Here is a 16571-nt window from a genome sequence, read left to right on the forward strand (position 1 = left end):
GAATAGCCGATAAGGAAAAACATGGCGGCTTTTCATGAGTATGTAAATTTGTGGTCCTTTTTCCTGCCCATTTATTCGTCATCCTTACATAAAGTGTACTGTTTCGCATATCTGCTTGAGAGTGTATCGTGTCATCTATATGTGTATACCAAGTTCATAATGAAAAATCTGCAAATAATGCGATATTTTGCCCTGTTTTTGTGTACAAATACAATGAATTTCGCATCGTTGTAATACTGGAACCGCTTGCTTTGAAGATAGTGCCTCAGATCTGCCTCTGTACTGGAACCGCTTGCTTTGGAGATAGTGCCTCAGATCTCTCAATGCCTCACAACTGTTTAGATCAATGTATATGAGTGCCGTAGCAATTTTTATTCAAAGGCTCCACAATTTCAACCGGTGAAAAAGCTTTTTGCACAACTTATTATGACCTTCGAATACACGCGATTTTGTACTTTCAGCTCGCCAAGTGCAGAGTGGCCTCCGGTATCCAGCGACAGCATGAATGCTCAATCAAAGAGTAGCTTGGAAGCAGCGGCGGAGGCAGCTGCGAAAGTCAACGCCATGCTTATCGCAAAGGGAAAACTTAAACCTTCACAGTTGTCTGGGACACCTCAAATCAGCAAGCCAAGGGCATCAAGTGTGCCCGCTGTACCTTTCAGTAAACCAGTTCAGGTACCTTCCCAGAATAACCTTGTCGTGGCTGAAGTAGATATCAATGATGTCCCAATTGGTTGTAGGAATTTGCTTACAAGAGGAGCTACCCAAGAAGAGGCAAGTGTCTTATGGTTTAAAACGACTTATTTCTGAATCGGTCCTCATGAAATTGTGTGAACTTAGTTCCACTATTTAAAACTGCAGCTAAACTGAGTGTGATATCCCGGATTATTGAATAAAAACATATTGAACTTCAGACTTTCTGAGCAGAAACTGACACTGGCTGCATTTTGGTAGGGCAGTCCAGCGTATGTTAAGGTCATAGTGAAATTGTCCTGTTGCTATATAGATCGTTGTTCATTTCAGATCTCCAAAATGAGTGGCGCTGCAGTTTCAACAAGAGGCCGATTTATGTCCCAAGAAGATAAAGCCAAAGGTTTAGGGTAAGTCAATTACTACCTGTAGATCCTTCCACAATTAGTGAATAGTCAGTCTGTTTAATGTAAGGGATAGATAAGTTAGGATTGTTTCAGCTTAGAGTAGAATTCACATTGGCACCGTGTCTACCTTGTAAAGAACTGCATATCAAATTTACCATTCCCTACTAATCAATATTCATTTCATTGCAGAGAGCGGCCTTTATACCTATGCGTGCAAGGGCCAGACCAGCACTGTGTGGATAGTGAGTAGCAGTCTCTCTCTCTTTCTCAATTCTGACTAGTACTTTTTGTGCCAAGGGATGGTAATGTTTTCCCTTTAGGCTGTCCTTAATATATTTTGCTATTTGGCAAATGAATTAACAATACTTCTCCAGAAACCTGATACATTTGTATGTGGGCAATCAGTTTTTTTGTTTTTTACAGCAAAACAAGTTTTTCAGAAAGTCCAAAAGATCTGAAGAAAAAAAGGTTTTCGTGAAGAAATGTTTTTGTAAAAAAACAACATTAATATACATGTATGCTGTATTTTCTTATTTTCAGTGGCTGTCAAAAGAATCAATGAAATCATTGCCAGTCACCAGTTGCGACAGAACAAATACAAGGGGAATCGTTTTCTGCGCAATATGGAAGGTTTTGGTGTCAGTACCCGCGTGGAGGATGGCAATGTACATTTACAACAGATGCAGGGTCCACCACCTGGTGGTCCTCCTCTTCCACCACAGACCCAAGTGCCACCGCCCCCGCTCATGTTCCAAACGCCACCGCCTCTGATGTCCTTGGAGACGCAACCACCTGGCATGCATGGGGTATGTTTTGAATAGTATTAGAAGTGCAAAAGAATAAACTTGCTTAAATGCATGCCGGTTACCATTCGATGTATGGCAGGAGACACTCAGGCTGCCAGCAAATGTCCTACCTGTCTTACAGCCAGTTGCTGGAAGTGGGTGGAGACAGGTTGCTGACAACACATCAGATTGAGAACCTGGCCCAGGATAAGGCAAGCTGGAGGAAGCTTGTGGCTGAAAATTCTGCCCAATTTTAGATGAGCTTTTGTGTTTCAGACATGTAGAATGTAGGAATTTGTCAGAAATTCAATCACTATTTCTCAACTATCACTTCTGCTACCCGAAACTAAAGATATATGACTCCTCATTTCAGCTTCAAATTTTGTCGGAGAAGATTTACATCATGGGTGCTGAAAATGCTCCACCAAATTTTGACGTCAAGGGAAAAATTCTTGGTCCAGGGGTGAGAAAATAATTCAGTTGCTGATCTAAATCCAAGCTACTTTATGTAACAAAGTATTTGTGTTGAATGGCTTCTAACGCAGGTGTCAAAATTTGCCTCCCCTTGTAGATTCTTGTATTGAAAGTGATTTGGTAGAGGATTTGTGTTAGTCACCAATCCAAATATTGTTCAGATTGCGAAACTCTTCAGCATTATAATGCTAATAGACTGTCCGTCCAGTTACTGGTTTGTCTTGTTTCGGTGAGTATTTCATGTAACATTGTTTCCACTTGCAGGGCTCCTACATTCAACACATTGCTAATGAAACGATCGCCAAAGTCACCTTGAAAGGGAAAGGATCGGGAGTCCCTGAGCCAAACACAGGAAGAGAATCATTTGAACCTCTTCATCTTCTCATTCAGTAAGTAGTGTTTTGGTGCTAATGAAACAATAGTGAAATAACTAAGGTACCTGTTTCATTACCTCAGGTATGATCTTTAGGACTGTTGAGTTATTCTTCCTTCGGAATAAATGCGATGTCATCAATAAACTTTGCAGTACAACAGGCAGTGCAGACACTCTATTGGGGACACCCTTGGGACTGAAAAATGATGTCATTGATCAAGAGGTCAAATTGACCAGGTTTGGACTAAAATCTGTGGTAAGGTGTCTGTTGAGGGAAGTCCCTTGGTATCTATTTCATTTTCTAAATCATTTCACACTATATGGTCTTTACAGACATCCGAATATGGCTGGCCTCCAACATGCTAAAGAACTGACAACCAATCTGATTCAAACGGTATGTACATGTAGTCGAGTAGTTTGAGTATCCATCACTATAATAACAGTCCTTTGATATATTCAATCAAGTAGTTTTGTCATGTTTTGTACAGGGACATTCTAACTGCTTTTGCAGAAGAGTAACCTTACTAGACGTAGAGTCGGTCATAGGTTGTGATGTATTGATCCAAATCATTATGGGGAATATCACCTATTTTATCCGTGTTTTGATATTTTGATTCTGGAATAGATTTTAGTGTTTTGTATTAACTGAAATTTTCTCTGGGCAAGTGAAGAGTAATGCACCCACTCGGGTTATCTATTATGGTGAAGAGTATGAATTGTCTTTGAAGGTTAACTTTAGCCCAGTAAGAAGAGTAACTAACTGCAACATGTATTTACAAATAAATGACACTTTCGTTTTGGTGATTTTATGAAAAACTTAAGTGACGTGGTTAACTGAAAAATGTGTATCCCTCGGTTGGTTTCCTAGTAATGCACCAAAAACGCCATCTTAAATTCATGTATTTTGTAAGTGGTTGGAGTTTAAGTTTTTAAAAGTTTTAAGCAAATATTTACTACCTTTTGCATGTATGCATAAATGTTTATTTCAGGTGGTTTGCCCAAGGAAAACGACTTCATGATATCAAACATTGACTACTGGTAGTGTTCTAATAAAAATACTTGAATATTTACATTTTACAAAGTGTGTTCTACTTTGAAAGGGTCTACCATTCACCTGTTTGAAATGAAGTTGATATATTCTGTTCCAACTGTGTTTTTTCTCCATGTGCCTTACATTTAAAATAAAATGACCAGTTTACCTCTCTTTTTAGCTTTTCTACCCTGACAAGGTTGCAGTCGACTTTGACGTTGCACTTTTATCGAATGGAATTCTGTATTTGTTCAGATCTATTTTATGATTCAAATAAAACGTTTCAAAGATCTGGTCTCTAAATATCAGTTTTAATCTGGCACTAATTTCCTGTCATTTTCAGCTATTGTCTCTATACAGTCTGCATATAGGGACCAAATATAAACTAATCTGTTTTTCATGGTTATGAATTCCAACTAACTCTAAAACGTGTCATGTTTCTACCGATGCTGTTGTTTTACAAATCCTTCCAAAACGTTCCCGTGTAACTTGTAGCCACAATTTTTACAAAAATGTCTCGGAAAGATCTTCAGGCATTGGCAATGACTTGCTCAGTCCTGGTAGAGGTTCACTTAGTCAACTCATTAACTCATGCCTCTTTCTTATTCCTTCTACGATAGATGGGACTACCTTCGACGATTGCAGATATCTTCTGGTCTTGTGTGCCCAAAATTACCAGTATAAAAGAAAAATTCATTTCTTTACACAATCTTATTTGTACAACTAAAAGGGGGTCCACTAGGTATTAAAATATATTCTGGTGCTTCGTGCACTCTGGAAGAAATTGGTCTAAAAACTGAGTTGTGAACATAAGATTAAAAACATGTTTAGATTTGATAAAATTTAATTACTGCTGATATCAGTTGTGATGGTAGCATGAGTACGAAGCTGCAGTGAGCAAGTAACACTTTGGTGATTCAGATTTATATTCCAGCTGCATGCCACAGTAGGTTTGCCGGGAAATTTTTATCAGAGATTTAAAAAGGTGTCTAACTACAGTAATTGAACTCAAGATATAACCATTGTGAAATGTGAAGCTTGCCTGTAATAAAGCAGTGGAAACACATTGTACGAGTTATATTGAAAGAGTTTGGAATTTTGTCTGTGTCCCATTTTAGATGTTTATTTGTGACAGGCAAATTTAAAAGACTTAGACTAAGAAATCATTTTATCAATGAACCTGCCAACTTCAAGGTACTTCTCAAAGTTAACATGCAGCATAGTTTGGTTGTAAATGTCAACCACACTTTGTAGTTTTTCGTAAGATCGCTTCCTCCCGACACTTACTTGTGACAGAGACAGAATTCTTAACTCATTTAATTGATATCATACCAGTTGCATGGACATTACGTCAAAAATGTAATGTGTTCACAAATTATCGTTTTTACCTCCGCTCAAAGATTCAACTAATATTTTCCTCAATTTGGTCTATTTAGGCCATTCTCCAAAGGTGAACTAGCCACTGGAAATGCTCGATTCCCAGAGCTCATCGAGCTAATGGGGTGCATTTCTTATGCACCAATGGCTGGTAGGGGACAGAATGCTAAAGGCAGGCAACAAGACTATAGATATAGCAGATTTTTTTCCCTCATTGCAAATTGTATTAATCACGTGGCTTTTCGTTTGTGTTGAAGCCTTATGAACTGTTTGAAGACCGGTTTTGCCAATCAGTAAGATTTCTCATCAGATGCAAGATGGCTGCTAGATGCATCAACATCGAAGAAATGACCATCAAGCTCCTCGTATTGGTCCCTTACGTAAACTCCCGTCGCCTCATGGAGAGATGCCATGCTTTAACCACTGCGTACTTAGCAAGGAGATAACATACTGAATCCGTTTGATATATTTGAGGTTTCTAGTGAGTGCAGAAGGAACGAGAGGAAGAACACATGTTCTCATTCAGTGATGTTTTACGGAAAGACTTGAACTTTGCCCTCCATGCAATGAATGTTATTTGAACAAGGTCTTTTCACTTTGACGAACCAATCATATATTCTGACTTGGTTTATCAGTATGAAGTAAAGGCCAAAGTATTTGTGTTGAGCTATTGATGCTAATGTGTGTCTTGATATACAGCTGATTACTCTAAACTGTGAAATGTTCACGATGCTGAAAGTTGGCAAAGTTGCTCATTTTTATTGGTGGTGGACTAAGTCTTGAAAATCTTTAAGAACAAAATGCTCGGGAAAATTTCACAGTGGACAGCAGTACTGCTGAAGATTTAAGAGTGTTGGCTGTAATAGCACAGTAATGGACAATGTACATAAGTTTTAGCAACAGGTTATTCCAATTGGCCTGGTTTCTAAAGTGGCTCACAAAGGAGAGATTTAGTTGCAGCAAACTGCAATGATTATTGCATGAGGCAAACATCTCTTGTTTGTACTGGTCGTTGCTGGTGCTTTCAATATTTATAGATAACAAACCCAGTACACAAGCAGTTTGTTATAGCCCATCGCAGTGATAATCATCTCGGGTCGCGGTGATAAACATCTCTCATTTGTGTGGCGCTTGAGGAAGAATCTTTTAAAGAGTTTTTGACATGCTTCTCACTTATTTATTCATGGTAGAATCATTTATGAATATTGCTAGCCTTTGAAGCTTAGCCCTGTGTGCATGCTGTTTCAGAACAATACCCTTGTAACATGTAATCATGAATGCCTTTGTGTTAAAATGCTAAATGATATTCTTGATTTCAAAGTTTAGTTTTATTTAGGTTATGCAGGCTCTACAATTCGACGACAGGGTAGTGATCTATGAGGCTATGTACTTATCAGTGGCATTTAGTTGTAGCATTTAGAGAAAATTTAAGGTCATTGATAAAATATAATGTCTTTGTTTTGCAAAACACAGCATGGGATTTGTTTCAAATATGTTTTTCTCTCGGTGTACATACTCCCTCAAATAAATGGATCATTGGTTACAGAAGATAGTTCTTTCGGGTGAAACATTCAGTGGAAAATCAAAATGGCAGTAAAATCCTTAAATTGGTTTTCACAAACAAGACTAAGTTAGTAACAATGAGGCTTTGATCCCAATTAGTCTTTACAAAGCGATGGTTTTTAAAGGAGGTATATATTATGCCCTGTGTGCAGTACCTCTTTATACTGTCCTTGTGCTGGCCTGGCATTATATCGAGATAGTCCTCCTTTAATAGATATCAAATGTTTCGAATAAATAGGGTCAGTGACAGGGTCCCAAACTTATCTATAAAAATCTGTGGGTACTGGTTCAGACATTTTTTAGGGCTCAGTATAAGTTGTCTGATTTATCCCTATGAATGCTCTATTTCCAATTGCAGGTCCAGCAAGAAATGGCGCAGTTACAAGCGTTGGCCTCGATGCCACCCACAGTATCTCCTGCTACAGCTGCTGTCTTAGCCACTGTACAATTACAGAGTAAGTCGCACGGCAACATAGACCACCAAAACTGCCGTCAAAGTCTTTTTACAGATCGCGGCAGAAGTTGTGAGTTGCCACGGTTTTTCATGTCTTTTTTCAGATTTTCCCACCTGATAAAAATCACCAATTTAAAATGTGTCCATTATAATGAGCCTGCAGTTTTACTGCAGAACCTGGCATTTGTACTAATGGTTCTTTAGTTAAATACCAACTATCCTCAAGGTGTCGAAACCATCCAAATGACATCATCGCAATTCTGGTCGGGCAAGGTTGAAGGTAAGTTCTTGCGAACCTGTCTGATGTGCCGTCGAAATCTCATGCCGTCGCCTAAAGTCACCACGAGTACTTCTCCAAGCATGAAGAGAGCACAGGACATGTCTGCCAAAAATCTGGACTTTAGGATTGACGAAATATTTGCAACTCAATTTTGACCACCTGGGAGTTTGTGTCCACATTTTATGTTGACCTACTTCTGGGCTGAACAATTCTTTACCATAACACTTTAGTTATGTTCTCTTGTAGGTCAAGGTACATACTCAGGGATGCATTTTATTTTTCGTTTCTAGAGGTCAATAAATCCCAATGGCATTGATCCAATTTTGAATACGTTAACGGTATTCATGATAGAATTCCAAGTTTGATGGCAATGGAGGTTAAGAAGGTGTTAGACTCCAAGTATAGTCCTAATACTGATACAAACCTCCTAGATTAACCGGTCGATAGAACAGTCTCTTTTTATCTAGTTACACTGAAAGAGTCTACATTTCTACCAACATTGGATGATGCCATAAAAAAAGCCATATGTTTAACTGTTCATTTCTTCACATCAACACCCTCAGGTAACCTTAGCTTGCCCCTGAATTTACGAAGAACCAATTAAATAAAGAAGACTGCTGATATTATCGTCCCTATCCTTGAACCAATTCCAAAATATTTCAATCCAAAAGACAATGGTAAACTCCCCTCAATACCCATGTTACCAGTTGTTGACCCACTCAAGTGCCAATCCTAATGAATGGTCAGCCCTGCATTATACCAGTCATGAGCCCCATCTGAGACTAAGAGTGAATGGTCGACTGATCCCGCTTCTTAAGTTCCTTCTCCTTGAACTGATCATCACCCAAGCCGATCTGAAAATGGGAATGAGCAGGCCCTTTCACCATCCTTGAACCAATCGTGAGAGACCGTCCAAAAGCGAATATTCAGTCCCTTTCCCTATCCTTGACCAGTGTAAAAGTGAATAGTCACCCCCTACCCTATCCAATGTCCCTGTCCAACCAAGCTGTTACCAAGTTCTGAAGTTCTAGATTTGCTTTGATTCTGTTAATAAATCTGTAGCAATCGGACATTCGCTTAAGTGTTACTGTCATTCTTGTATGCTGATGTAAAAGGGGAGGGATAGTTCTTAGCTCTATGTGAAATCAATGGTATGTGGGTGTTCATTGAGTGTTTTGTTTGAGTGTCCGTCTCATTTACAAAGGGAGGTGGTCAGTGCAAATAAATCACATCTTCTATTTTTGGTGATAATGAGTCTTGGTATTACTTAAACATTGATATGATCGATACAAATCTAGAACTTCAAAAATTGCTTCAAGTTGGATTATGCTGTCATGCATCTGGCCACTTTGTTCATCACTAGTTATAGATATCGTTTGGTGATTTGCTTGTCATCATAAAATAACGAACATAAAGCATTATTTAAGTTTTCAGGCATTTAGTTGCTCAGATAGTTGTAGTGGACTTTTTCGATGCATTTTTCAAACTTTTGAATAGTGAGTTTTGGTAACTCTTATGTTTGTACTAATCAATTATCACATTTTCAGCCTCTGAATTGTTATGAATTTCCATTTTGCCATGCATTAGTCAAGTCTAGACCATTTCCAAAAATAGCAACGTGCCTTTTTTCTAGAAGGAATTTCATCTGGCGGCATTTACCTGTGAGTGGTTTTGTCCTCCAAGTAAAGAAAGGGGTAAAAGCACACAGAACATGAGTGCAATTTCTAAAAGATTGAATTGCTGACAGAAGCGGATAGACAGTGTCGCTGTCTATCATAAGAATAGTTTTCCTATGTCCTCTGTCTGCTGTGCTCTGAGCCCTTGACGTACACTATTAATGCACAGTTCTTATGATAGATGAGGACACTATCTGCTCTTGTCAATACGTCCTATGAGCCCTTCAATTGAACATGATATAAATAATCAGGTTTATATGTGGGGCCAAGTCACCAACAAGATTGTGATTCAAAGTCTCGGGTGTTTATGTTCTTTTGGATGGTACAAAACTTTTGCTATACGTTGCACGAAAGCTCCCACTACGATCTATGTAACTCTTGTAAGAACTTTTCGTACCCGGAAATGGGGAAACTTGCAGAATGTTGAGAAGGCAATTTATCTTGGGGTGTTGGAGGCCATTCTGAAATTATGTGCGCATTAAAAGCCCCCTCCCCTCTACACAAATATTGCCGCCATGATCAACTGTAGGCTAGCCCTGCCCCCTTTATTTGACTTGTTATCATTTCTGTTGACAAAATTTTCTTCCACTGACACAATGCCACACGCTTGTAAAAATTATTTATAATTTATACTAAATTCTCTCCAGTCTTTTGTTTAGGCATAGTTGTGACGAGATTTGTCTCTGGGGGCCATTTTCTGTTGGAGCTCTACCACACGCACTAACAAACAACTTTTGAGAACGTACATACAGTAGCTTGCAATTGTTCTGAAATTGAGCTTTGTATGACAGAAATAGGTGTACTAGTCATTTGCCTTATTTCTTTCATTTCCATGCAAAGTAGTTACAATATCGACACCTCACTGCATTTATAATTTTTTTCAAGTTTTCAGCTTTGTGGAAAATGGTCTAGACTATTGCATGGCTGTTTTAGCACTTGACGCGTGTTGTTTACTATGTATTTTGTTTTTTCCACAGATCCTCCCCGCCCCATGCTGAACCAGCACACGACACTTGTGACTGGTGCGCCAGCCGTGGCCACACTACAGCAGCACCAGCTTGGTAGGTGATTTAGTCCTGCAAAGACATTCATACATTTTGTACTTCTGCGTTCTGTAATCCACCAAATTTTCACGGGTGTTATACATCAGCAGGTTTCACAAACAACCACAGTCTATGCGATTAAAAATCACAAAAATATTTTCTTGATAGGAAAGCCAAAGGAAGTTATACTCCGCCGATTGAAAAATCTTCAGAATTAAATTTACTCGTATGCTAAAATTCCTAGTGCTGTTTTCAGGCTCTGCTGCTCTGTCATCCAATCAGTATGCCCAGACGTTGTCGACCATAGCCCATCAGCCGTCGATGCAACTCACACAATCCCAAGTTGGACTACAGCCAGTCGCGTCTATGACCCTTGGGCAGGTTACACAGCAGTCACTGGTAAATCCAAACCAACCTCCAAACACGATGCAGGTCCAGTTACCACCTGGAATGCAGTTACAAGGACAGCCTGGGGTGCAGTTGGGCCAGCCTTCTATTCAGACTGTTGGACAGCAGCAGTTGTCTTTAGCACAGCCAGTTGTGTCTTTAAATCAACCAATGAGTTCACAGGCACAGACGATAACGCATTTCACCCAACCTGGGCTCCAGGCATCTATGCCTGGTTTGCCACATGGTGCCCAGGTGCAGGCATTGCTTCAACAACAGCCCGGACTTGTACAGTTGACGTCTCAGCCACCACCACAGCCTGGGCAGCTGACGATCAGTCATCCGTCGCAAATGGTGCAGATGGACCCAGGAATGCACCAAGGGTTGGAACAGGCACAACATTTGAGGGAGAGTGAGCTGCCTCCGATGCCACTGGAGGTTTCCCAGAATCTCCAACTCACATCGCAGAGTGAAGCACTGTTTTCTATGCCACCACCCCAAGTACACTTGGTAAGTAGCATCCTGTGGTTGGTATGATTTGTGTGTAGATTTATCAACTGTGTCTGATTAAAGTGCGACAGTGGTCCTATCAGGAGGAACTTTAGTAGTCCTATTGGAATCTGATCCCATCCTCGAGCTTTCTTGTGAAGTGTGTGACTGCTATGAGTCATGTGGCTTCCATTCATTTGCAGTAAAGACTGAACATGATCAAGAGTCCCCTCTAACGTTCCTAATTGCATGGCTTTGAAAATCTGAAGAAGATAATGGCCCAACTGCAGAGTCTTGGCCAACACTTTGCTTTGAAAAAACGTGTGTAGTAAGAATATTTTCTCCCTGTAGACAACTGGCCACCAGCCCAGCCACACTGTGGTCACCTCTGCGGGAGGTTCGATATTCTCAATGATGCCACCTTCCTCACTGGCGCCCCCAGCTTCATTGGCTCAGATGGTGCACCAACAAGCAGTATCCATGCAGCATCAGGCTTCAATGGCGCCACAAACACAGCAAGTCCTGTCAGTCAATTATTCCATGCCGCCGCCCTCGACGACGACAACAGTCGTCACCATGGCAACCCCGACGATACCGCTATCTGCCTATGATTACTACAGTAAGGTGGCAGCACCTACGAAGGAGGAACAACAGCCGAGGCGACGATTCACAGAAGAAAAACAGGAGGAAAAACTCCCAGAGAACTTGCTCGGATACCAGGTAAATATTAGTGAAGTGAATATTGAGTGTACGACATCATTTATATCATGTTCTTTATAAACTACTTTTATTTAAGTTGTAGCAATATTTGGAGGTTAAGAAGGTGTTAGGCTCCTAGTAAAGTCTTAATACTGATACAAACCTCCTAGATTAAAAGGTGGATAGAACAGTCTCTTTTTTGCATAGATACCTGAAAGAGTCTTATGTATCTACCGACATACCATTACTCTTCTTGTTTGTGGGATCAATCATGAGTGTTAATAATCCTGAACAAGGGACTCTGCTACGATAGTTTTCCTTTAAAGACCTGTTACGTTTTTGGGCAACTTCTGTGTCCCAGACTTGGCAGAAGTAAACCTGTTGTTGTCTCCCCGAAAAAATAATAATCATTTCAAACAATGTCTTTGCAGCATGGACCCCTTCACGTTGCAAATCTAGTCCAATCTAGTCCACCTCCCCCGCCTCCGTCGTCAAATGCCGGCGGTCCTCAGCCTCCCCCTCCGCCACCACCAGATGGCTCTGAAGACTATGATGAACGGTTAGTGGTGCAATTTGTGAAGTTGTTATGTTATTTTCTGTAAAATCCTCCACTACATCACTTTCCATTACAATTGAGCCTTTGATGATGGTTTGACAAACTTGCAACCCAAGATATGAAACTGGCAAATTGTAGTTGTGTCAACTGCTAAAGTAGTTTTATTGCTGTGTTTCAGGACCGTCACAAGCAATGGTGTGATGATGCCTCCGCCGCCCCCACCAGGGAAAGATGGTGAGTCTGACATGAAGTTGATGCCCCCTCCATCACTATCAAATCAAGGCCAAGGTGTGTAATTTCTAAATTGCCTTAAGAGGGTACATTCCCGCTGTGAAATTTTCTACAAAGGTCTATTTTGTAGGCTGTGAAAATGATGCTGTACTTCCTGTTCCATCAACAATAGGCCAAGTAGGGAGTCATTCCTATGTCTGTGTTGCACAGAGTGGAGTACTGATGGAAAACCACAAAATGTTGTGTCTTTTCTTGGTAAACCAGCTCCAGCATTATTTCATTATTAATTTATTAACCAAGTAAAGTCTAATGAGAAGCTTGTAATGGCTAGAAAGTTTCAGTGACATGGTATTGTGATGCTGATGATTTCTTATTATTTTTAGGTACTAAGCGACCTGCTGGTATGGACAGAGGGGATCAAAAGAGGACAAAGGGTGCATTAGGGAGTGTAGCAGGTATGTTTTAAGATTACTATTCTCTCTCAAATGCACATGTGGGATAGTGTAAAAGTAGTATTGGCAAAGTTTTCCAGTTGAGAGTCAAACAGAGAGGACATATTGAATGAAAGCGAGTATCTTACCAACCTTTTGGTTTGTTCCAGGTTATGGTTCAGATGAGGAAGAAGGGGATGATGTCAACTCATCAATGCGAAAACAACAGCGGGAGGCTGCCAAGTACTCGTTCAACCAGTACTCGGGAAAACCACAGATCTATAATGCAAACGCTCCTGGTGAACTTCAGCATCCGGCATTCATGGGACATCCACCCTACGGTGGACCAATGGAGCTGATGCCTGGTGACCCGTCATTCCAGTATAGTCAGCCCCCACCTCCACCCCATACGTCACAGAGTCATTACGTGTCATCGTCAATGGAGTCTCAGTTATCAGTGCAACCAGGACAGTTCTCACAGCCACCGCCACAGTTCAGTGCCCCTCCGCCCCCTCCCCCACAGTTTGGCTTCAACCAACAATATTCCCAACCACCGCCATCATATCAAGGGCCGCCCCCTGGGCAGCAATATTGGTCAGGGCGGTGAGCATTATAGGACTTATAAGGCTGTGTATCCATTGGCTGTTCCCTTGTGAACTTGAGGACTTGTAACATGGTTTCTATTGCCTCTATTGCACATTCCCTGGTACATCAAATGGGAATGTCCAATGAGCCAAATTAATCATTTGGTGTTGTGCATCTCTGGCAGTATGAAACGAGGAAAAGCTGCACAGGCAAACAGTCTGTGGATATGCAACCTAACTGGACAATTCAATGACAACGCAGAGTTCTGCTGTGTAGGGCAAGCCATCACTGGCGTGATTGCAGAGTGTGGCTGGTTATGAGCCAAGCAAATGACGATAGATTGAGTGGGAACGGTGATGGTCTGTGTTCACAAGAACTTTAAAGAAGAGGTGTAGAGCCAACTGGCATCAACAGCGCTATGAAATGGAGGGCAAGCATGAACCTTTTTGGTTGTGTTCTCTGTCATGATTTGGATGATTAAATAAAACACAGCCAACTACCTGGACGGGGAAAATGTTGAAGTTTAGTTGGGATATACTCTGCTTTGGTCACTTCGATAATGCAATTCCTTGGTGCTTGTGAATTTTGTTGTAAGCTTCATTTCATGCTCAAGTGTGTGCAGTTTATAGAAAAATTGATTGAATTTTTAATTTAATATTATTCTGTCGTTTTGTTCTTGATGTAGACATTCCTGAATCCAGACACGTTCCCTTCCTTAACCTGTGAAAAGATATGTGGTAAATTAAAAAGTCAAGGGAGAGTGTAAAGTGAAAATAATGATAAATGCTTGTGTCCATAGTGCATTTAGTGTGTATTGCACTGTCAGCATTGGAGAAGAGGACCGGTGAAAAATTGGATCCTGCTTCCCTTAGGTATTGAATTGATGCATGTAACCCGGTTTATCCTAGAACAAACTTTTCAGATGTCATGTCCCTTTAAGATTAATTTCTGATGCGGTTTATATAAAAACCATGGTGTAAATTTTCTTGCAGCATCCAAATCATTCTTTGATGTAATGCTGGATTGTCTTAAAATGAAATGCTAAGGGCTCAGTACTTCCATTTCTGTGAAGAAAGACTTGCCTCAAATTACACAGTACTGTTCTAAGATTCATATGTCTACAGTGTGATAAGTGTCATGATGAAATTCTAGGGTAATGTAATTGAAACTTAAGTGCTGTTGGAAGAAAATGGAAAAAAGGGTTGAACTAAAAAAGCGACTATACAGCTCGACTTCTTCCATGTTGGTAGTCTCTGCTCTGTTCACACATAAAATCTAGCATAGCTTAAGAGACTTAATCTGTGCTTGATAAACTTCAAGTAGGTCTGGCCAGGGAAGTTTTGGGCATTTAGGTAACTTATTAAAATGTACTGCAGCGTTCCAAATCACGCCACTGTCTGTATAATTTGGTCTTCTCCTGTATGTGTCAATAGTGAATAAATGAAATGCCAAATTTTCTATATAAAACAAGTTTCCTTCTGTTTCTGAGCACTTCCTGCAGTGTGATCCAATGGGAGCCTGGTTGGCCCTCCAATGGGCCAGATGGATCCATGATGCCTGCCAGCCACCTTTCCATCTGACTGTTGAGCTTGCCTCCAATGACAAGAGCCAATATCCACTTAGCTGGGACAAGAAGACCACTCAGGTTGTGCATATACTATCTGTCTGATTTAGAACTTGCCGTTCTCCGATCCTAATGCTGCCTTACAAGGGCCAGCCATCCTCTCCTCCGCCTATTTTGTCGGACACCTAGACCAGACCACTTACAATCTAGTTGTGACTTTGTCCTCATAAGACCGATTTGGCTTATAACATTGGTGATTGGCCTGGGATGATCAGTTGTCTCAGCACAACTTGTCACAACCAGACTGTGTATGCACATTTACATGTGATATCGCAGTATCCAGCACTTCAGGAATTAAACGACCTTAGTCGTCATCAGTGCGATCATTTGGCTCCAACTTATGCTACGTTCACACCTAATCCGTATTTAAACCGAATTCCGTAGTGCGCACTCCGGAATTCGGACTAGTTAGTGCGGGATAAAAATGATGAGTTCACACTGGGTTAATCAGTTGGTCGCCAGCACCCGCAGGTCTCCATCCACGCCGATGGTCCTTGCATCGCGCTCGACCGCTTCCGTCCACCTCATCCGGTGTCGCCCCCTTCTTCGTTTCGCACCCGTCTTACTCGGATGAGTATTTGCCCAGGCCATCGCATGGTTAAAAAAAGATATTACATGAAATATCCGTTCGCCGGCGAGAATACGCGTTATGTATTTCAAGAAGTGACATTTACTGAGTACACGCTGATTGGGGACTTGGCATTTAAGGCTCAGTTGGTTGTTGGGAGCATCTTATATTGTGTGTAACACCCTATAATAAGGCTGATTACAGAAGTTCCGCGTGGCTTTGATGGAATAGACGCCCCTGCGATATTGTCTTCTGGTGACAACGGAAAATAAGAATGAGAATTATTTTGCGGTTGTGGTGGTTATTTGTAGAACAGATCAGCTGGTTTATATTATGCGGCTGATTCATGATAAAATGCTTACGAAAATGACCCTCCCAGTATCATCCATTACATCGATCTTTGAATGGCATTATTGAATACGATTTTAGGTAATGTTGGACACCAATTTTTTTTTTGGCTTTCTCCTTGGAGATTTTGGAGACCTGACATTTGTAACCGAGGATGTCAGGTCCTGAAGAAAATGAATGCTCTATGGTGACAAGGAGCACGACTGCCTGTGGTCTTTATACAAAGGTACACTTGGAAGCCCCTTTCGGCGATTCCTTGTCTACAACAACCACTATAGGACCTGACATTAATTTGTAACCAATGATGGTGTGCATACCCGTCAAAATTGGCATAATCCCCGAGATCGAGGCCGGCGTACCAGGCTATACCCTCAACAGCGATCTTGTAGAATAGTAAAGTCAATGTAAAATTGCTTCCCTGACGTCAAAGCTGAAAGATGGCCTCACACAAATACATTTCTCGAAAGTTATTAGTTTACGGTATATAGACGACGGACAAAA

At 40.8% G+C, this 16571-nt stretch overlaps 1 protein-coding gene across 2 annotated transcripts; it reads left to right on the forward strand.

Annotated features, from left to right (window-relative positions):
• The first annotated feature begins 21 nt into the window (after positions 1-21).
• Positions 22-14975, forward strand: LOC135482540 (KH homology domain-containing protein 4-like). Of its 2 annotated transcripts, none has more exons than XM_064762655.1 (16): positions 22-38; positions 462-774; positions 1024-1100; positions 1287-1339; positions 1638-1903; positions 2256-2345; positions 2621-2745; positions 3063-3123; positions 7058-7154; positions 10087-10170; positions 10409-11049; positions 11380-11748; positions 12159-12286; positions 12462-12571; positions 12898-12969; positions 13116-14975. In XM_064762655.1, exons 1-16 carry the CDS (start codon positions 22-24, stop codon positions 13550-13552), a joined length of 2940 nt encoding a protein of 979 aa, XP_064618725.1. In that variant the 3' UTR covers positions 13553-14975. The 2 variants fall into 2 exon arrangements, with proteins under 2 accessions (XP_064618725.1, XP_064618726.1); XM_064762656.1 differs by having other exon boundaries at positions 12462-12517.
• Positions 14976-16571: the final 1596 nt, after the last annotated feature.

This window comes from Lineus longissimus, chromosome 2 (genome assembly GCF_910592395.1).
Source record: "Lineus longissimus chromosome 2, tnLinLong1.2, whole genome shotgun sequence".
NCBI lineage: Eukaryota > Metazoa > Nemertea > Pilidiophora > Heteronemertea > Lineidae > Lineus > Lineus longissimus.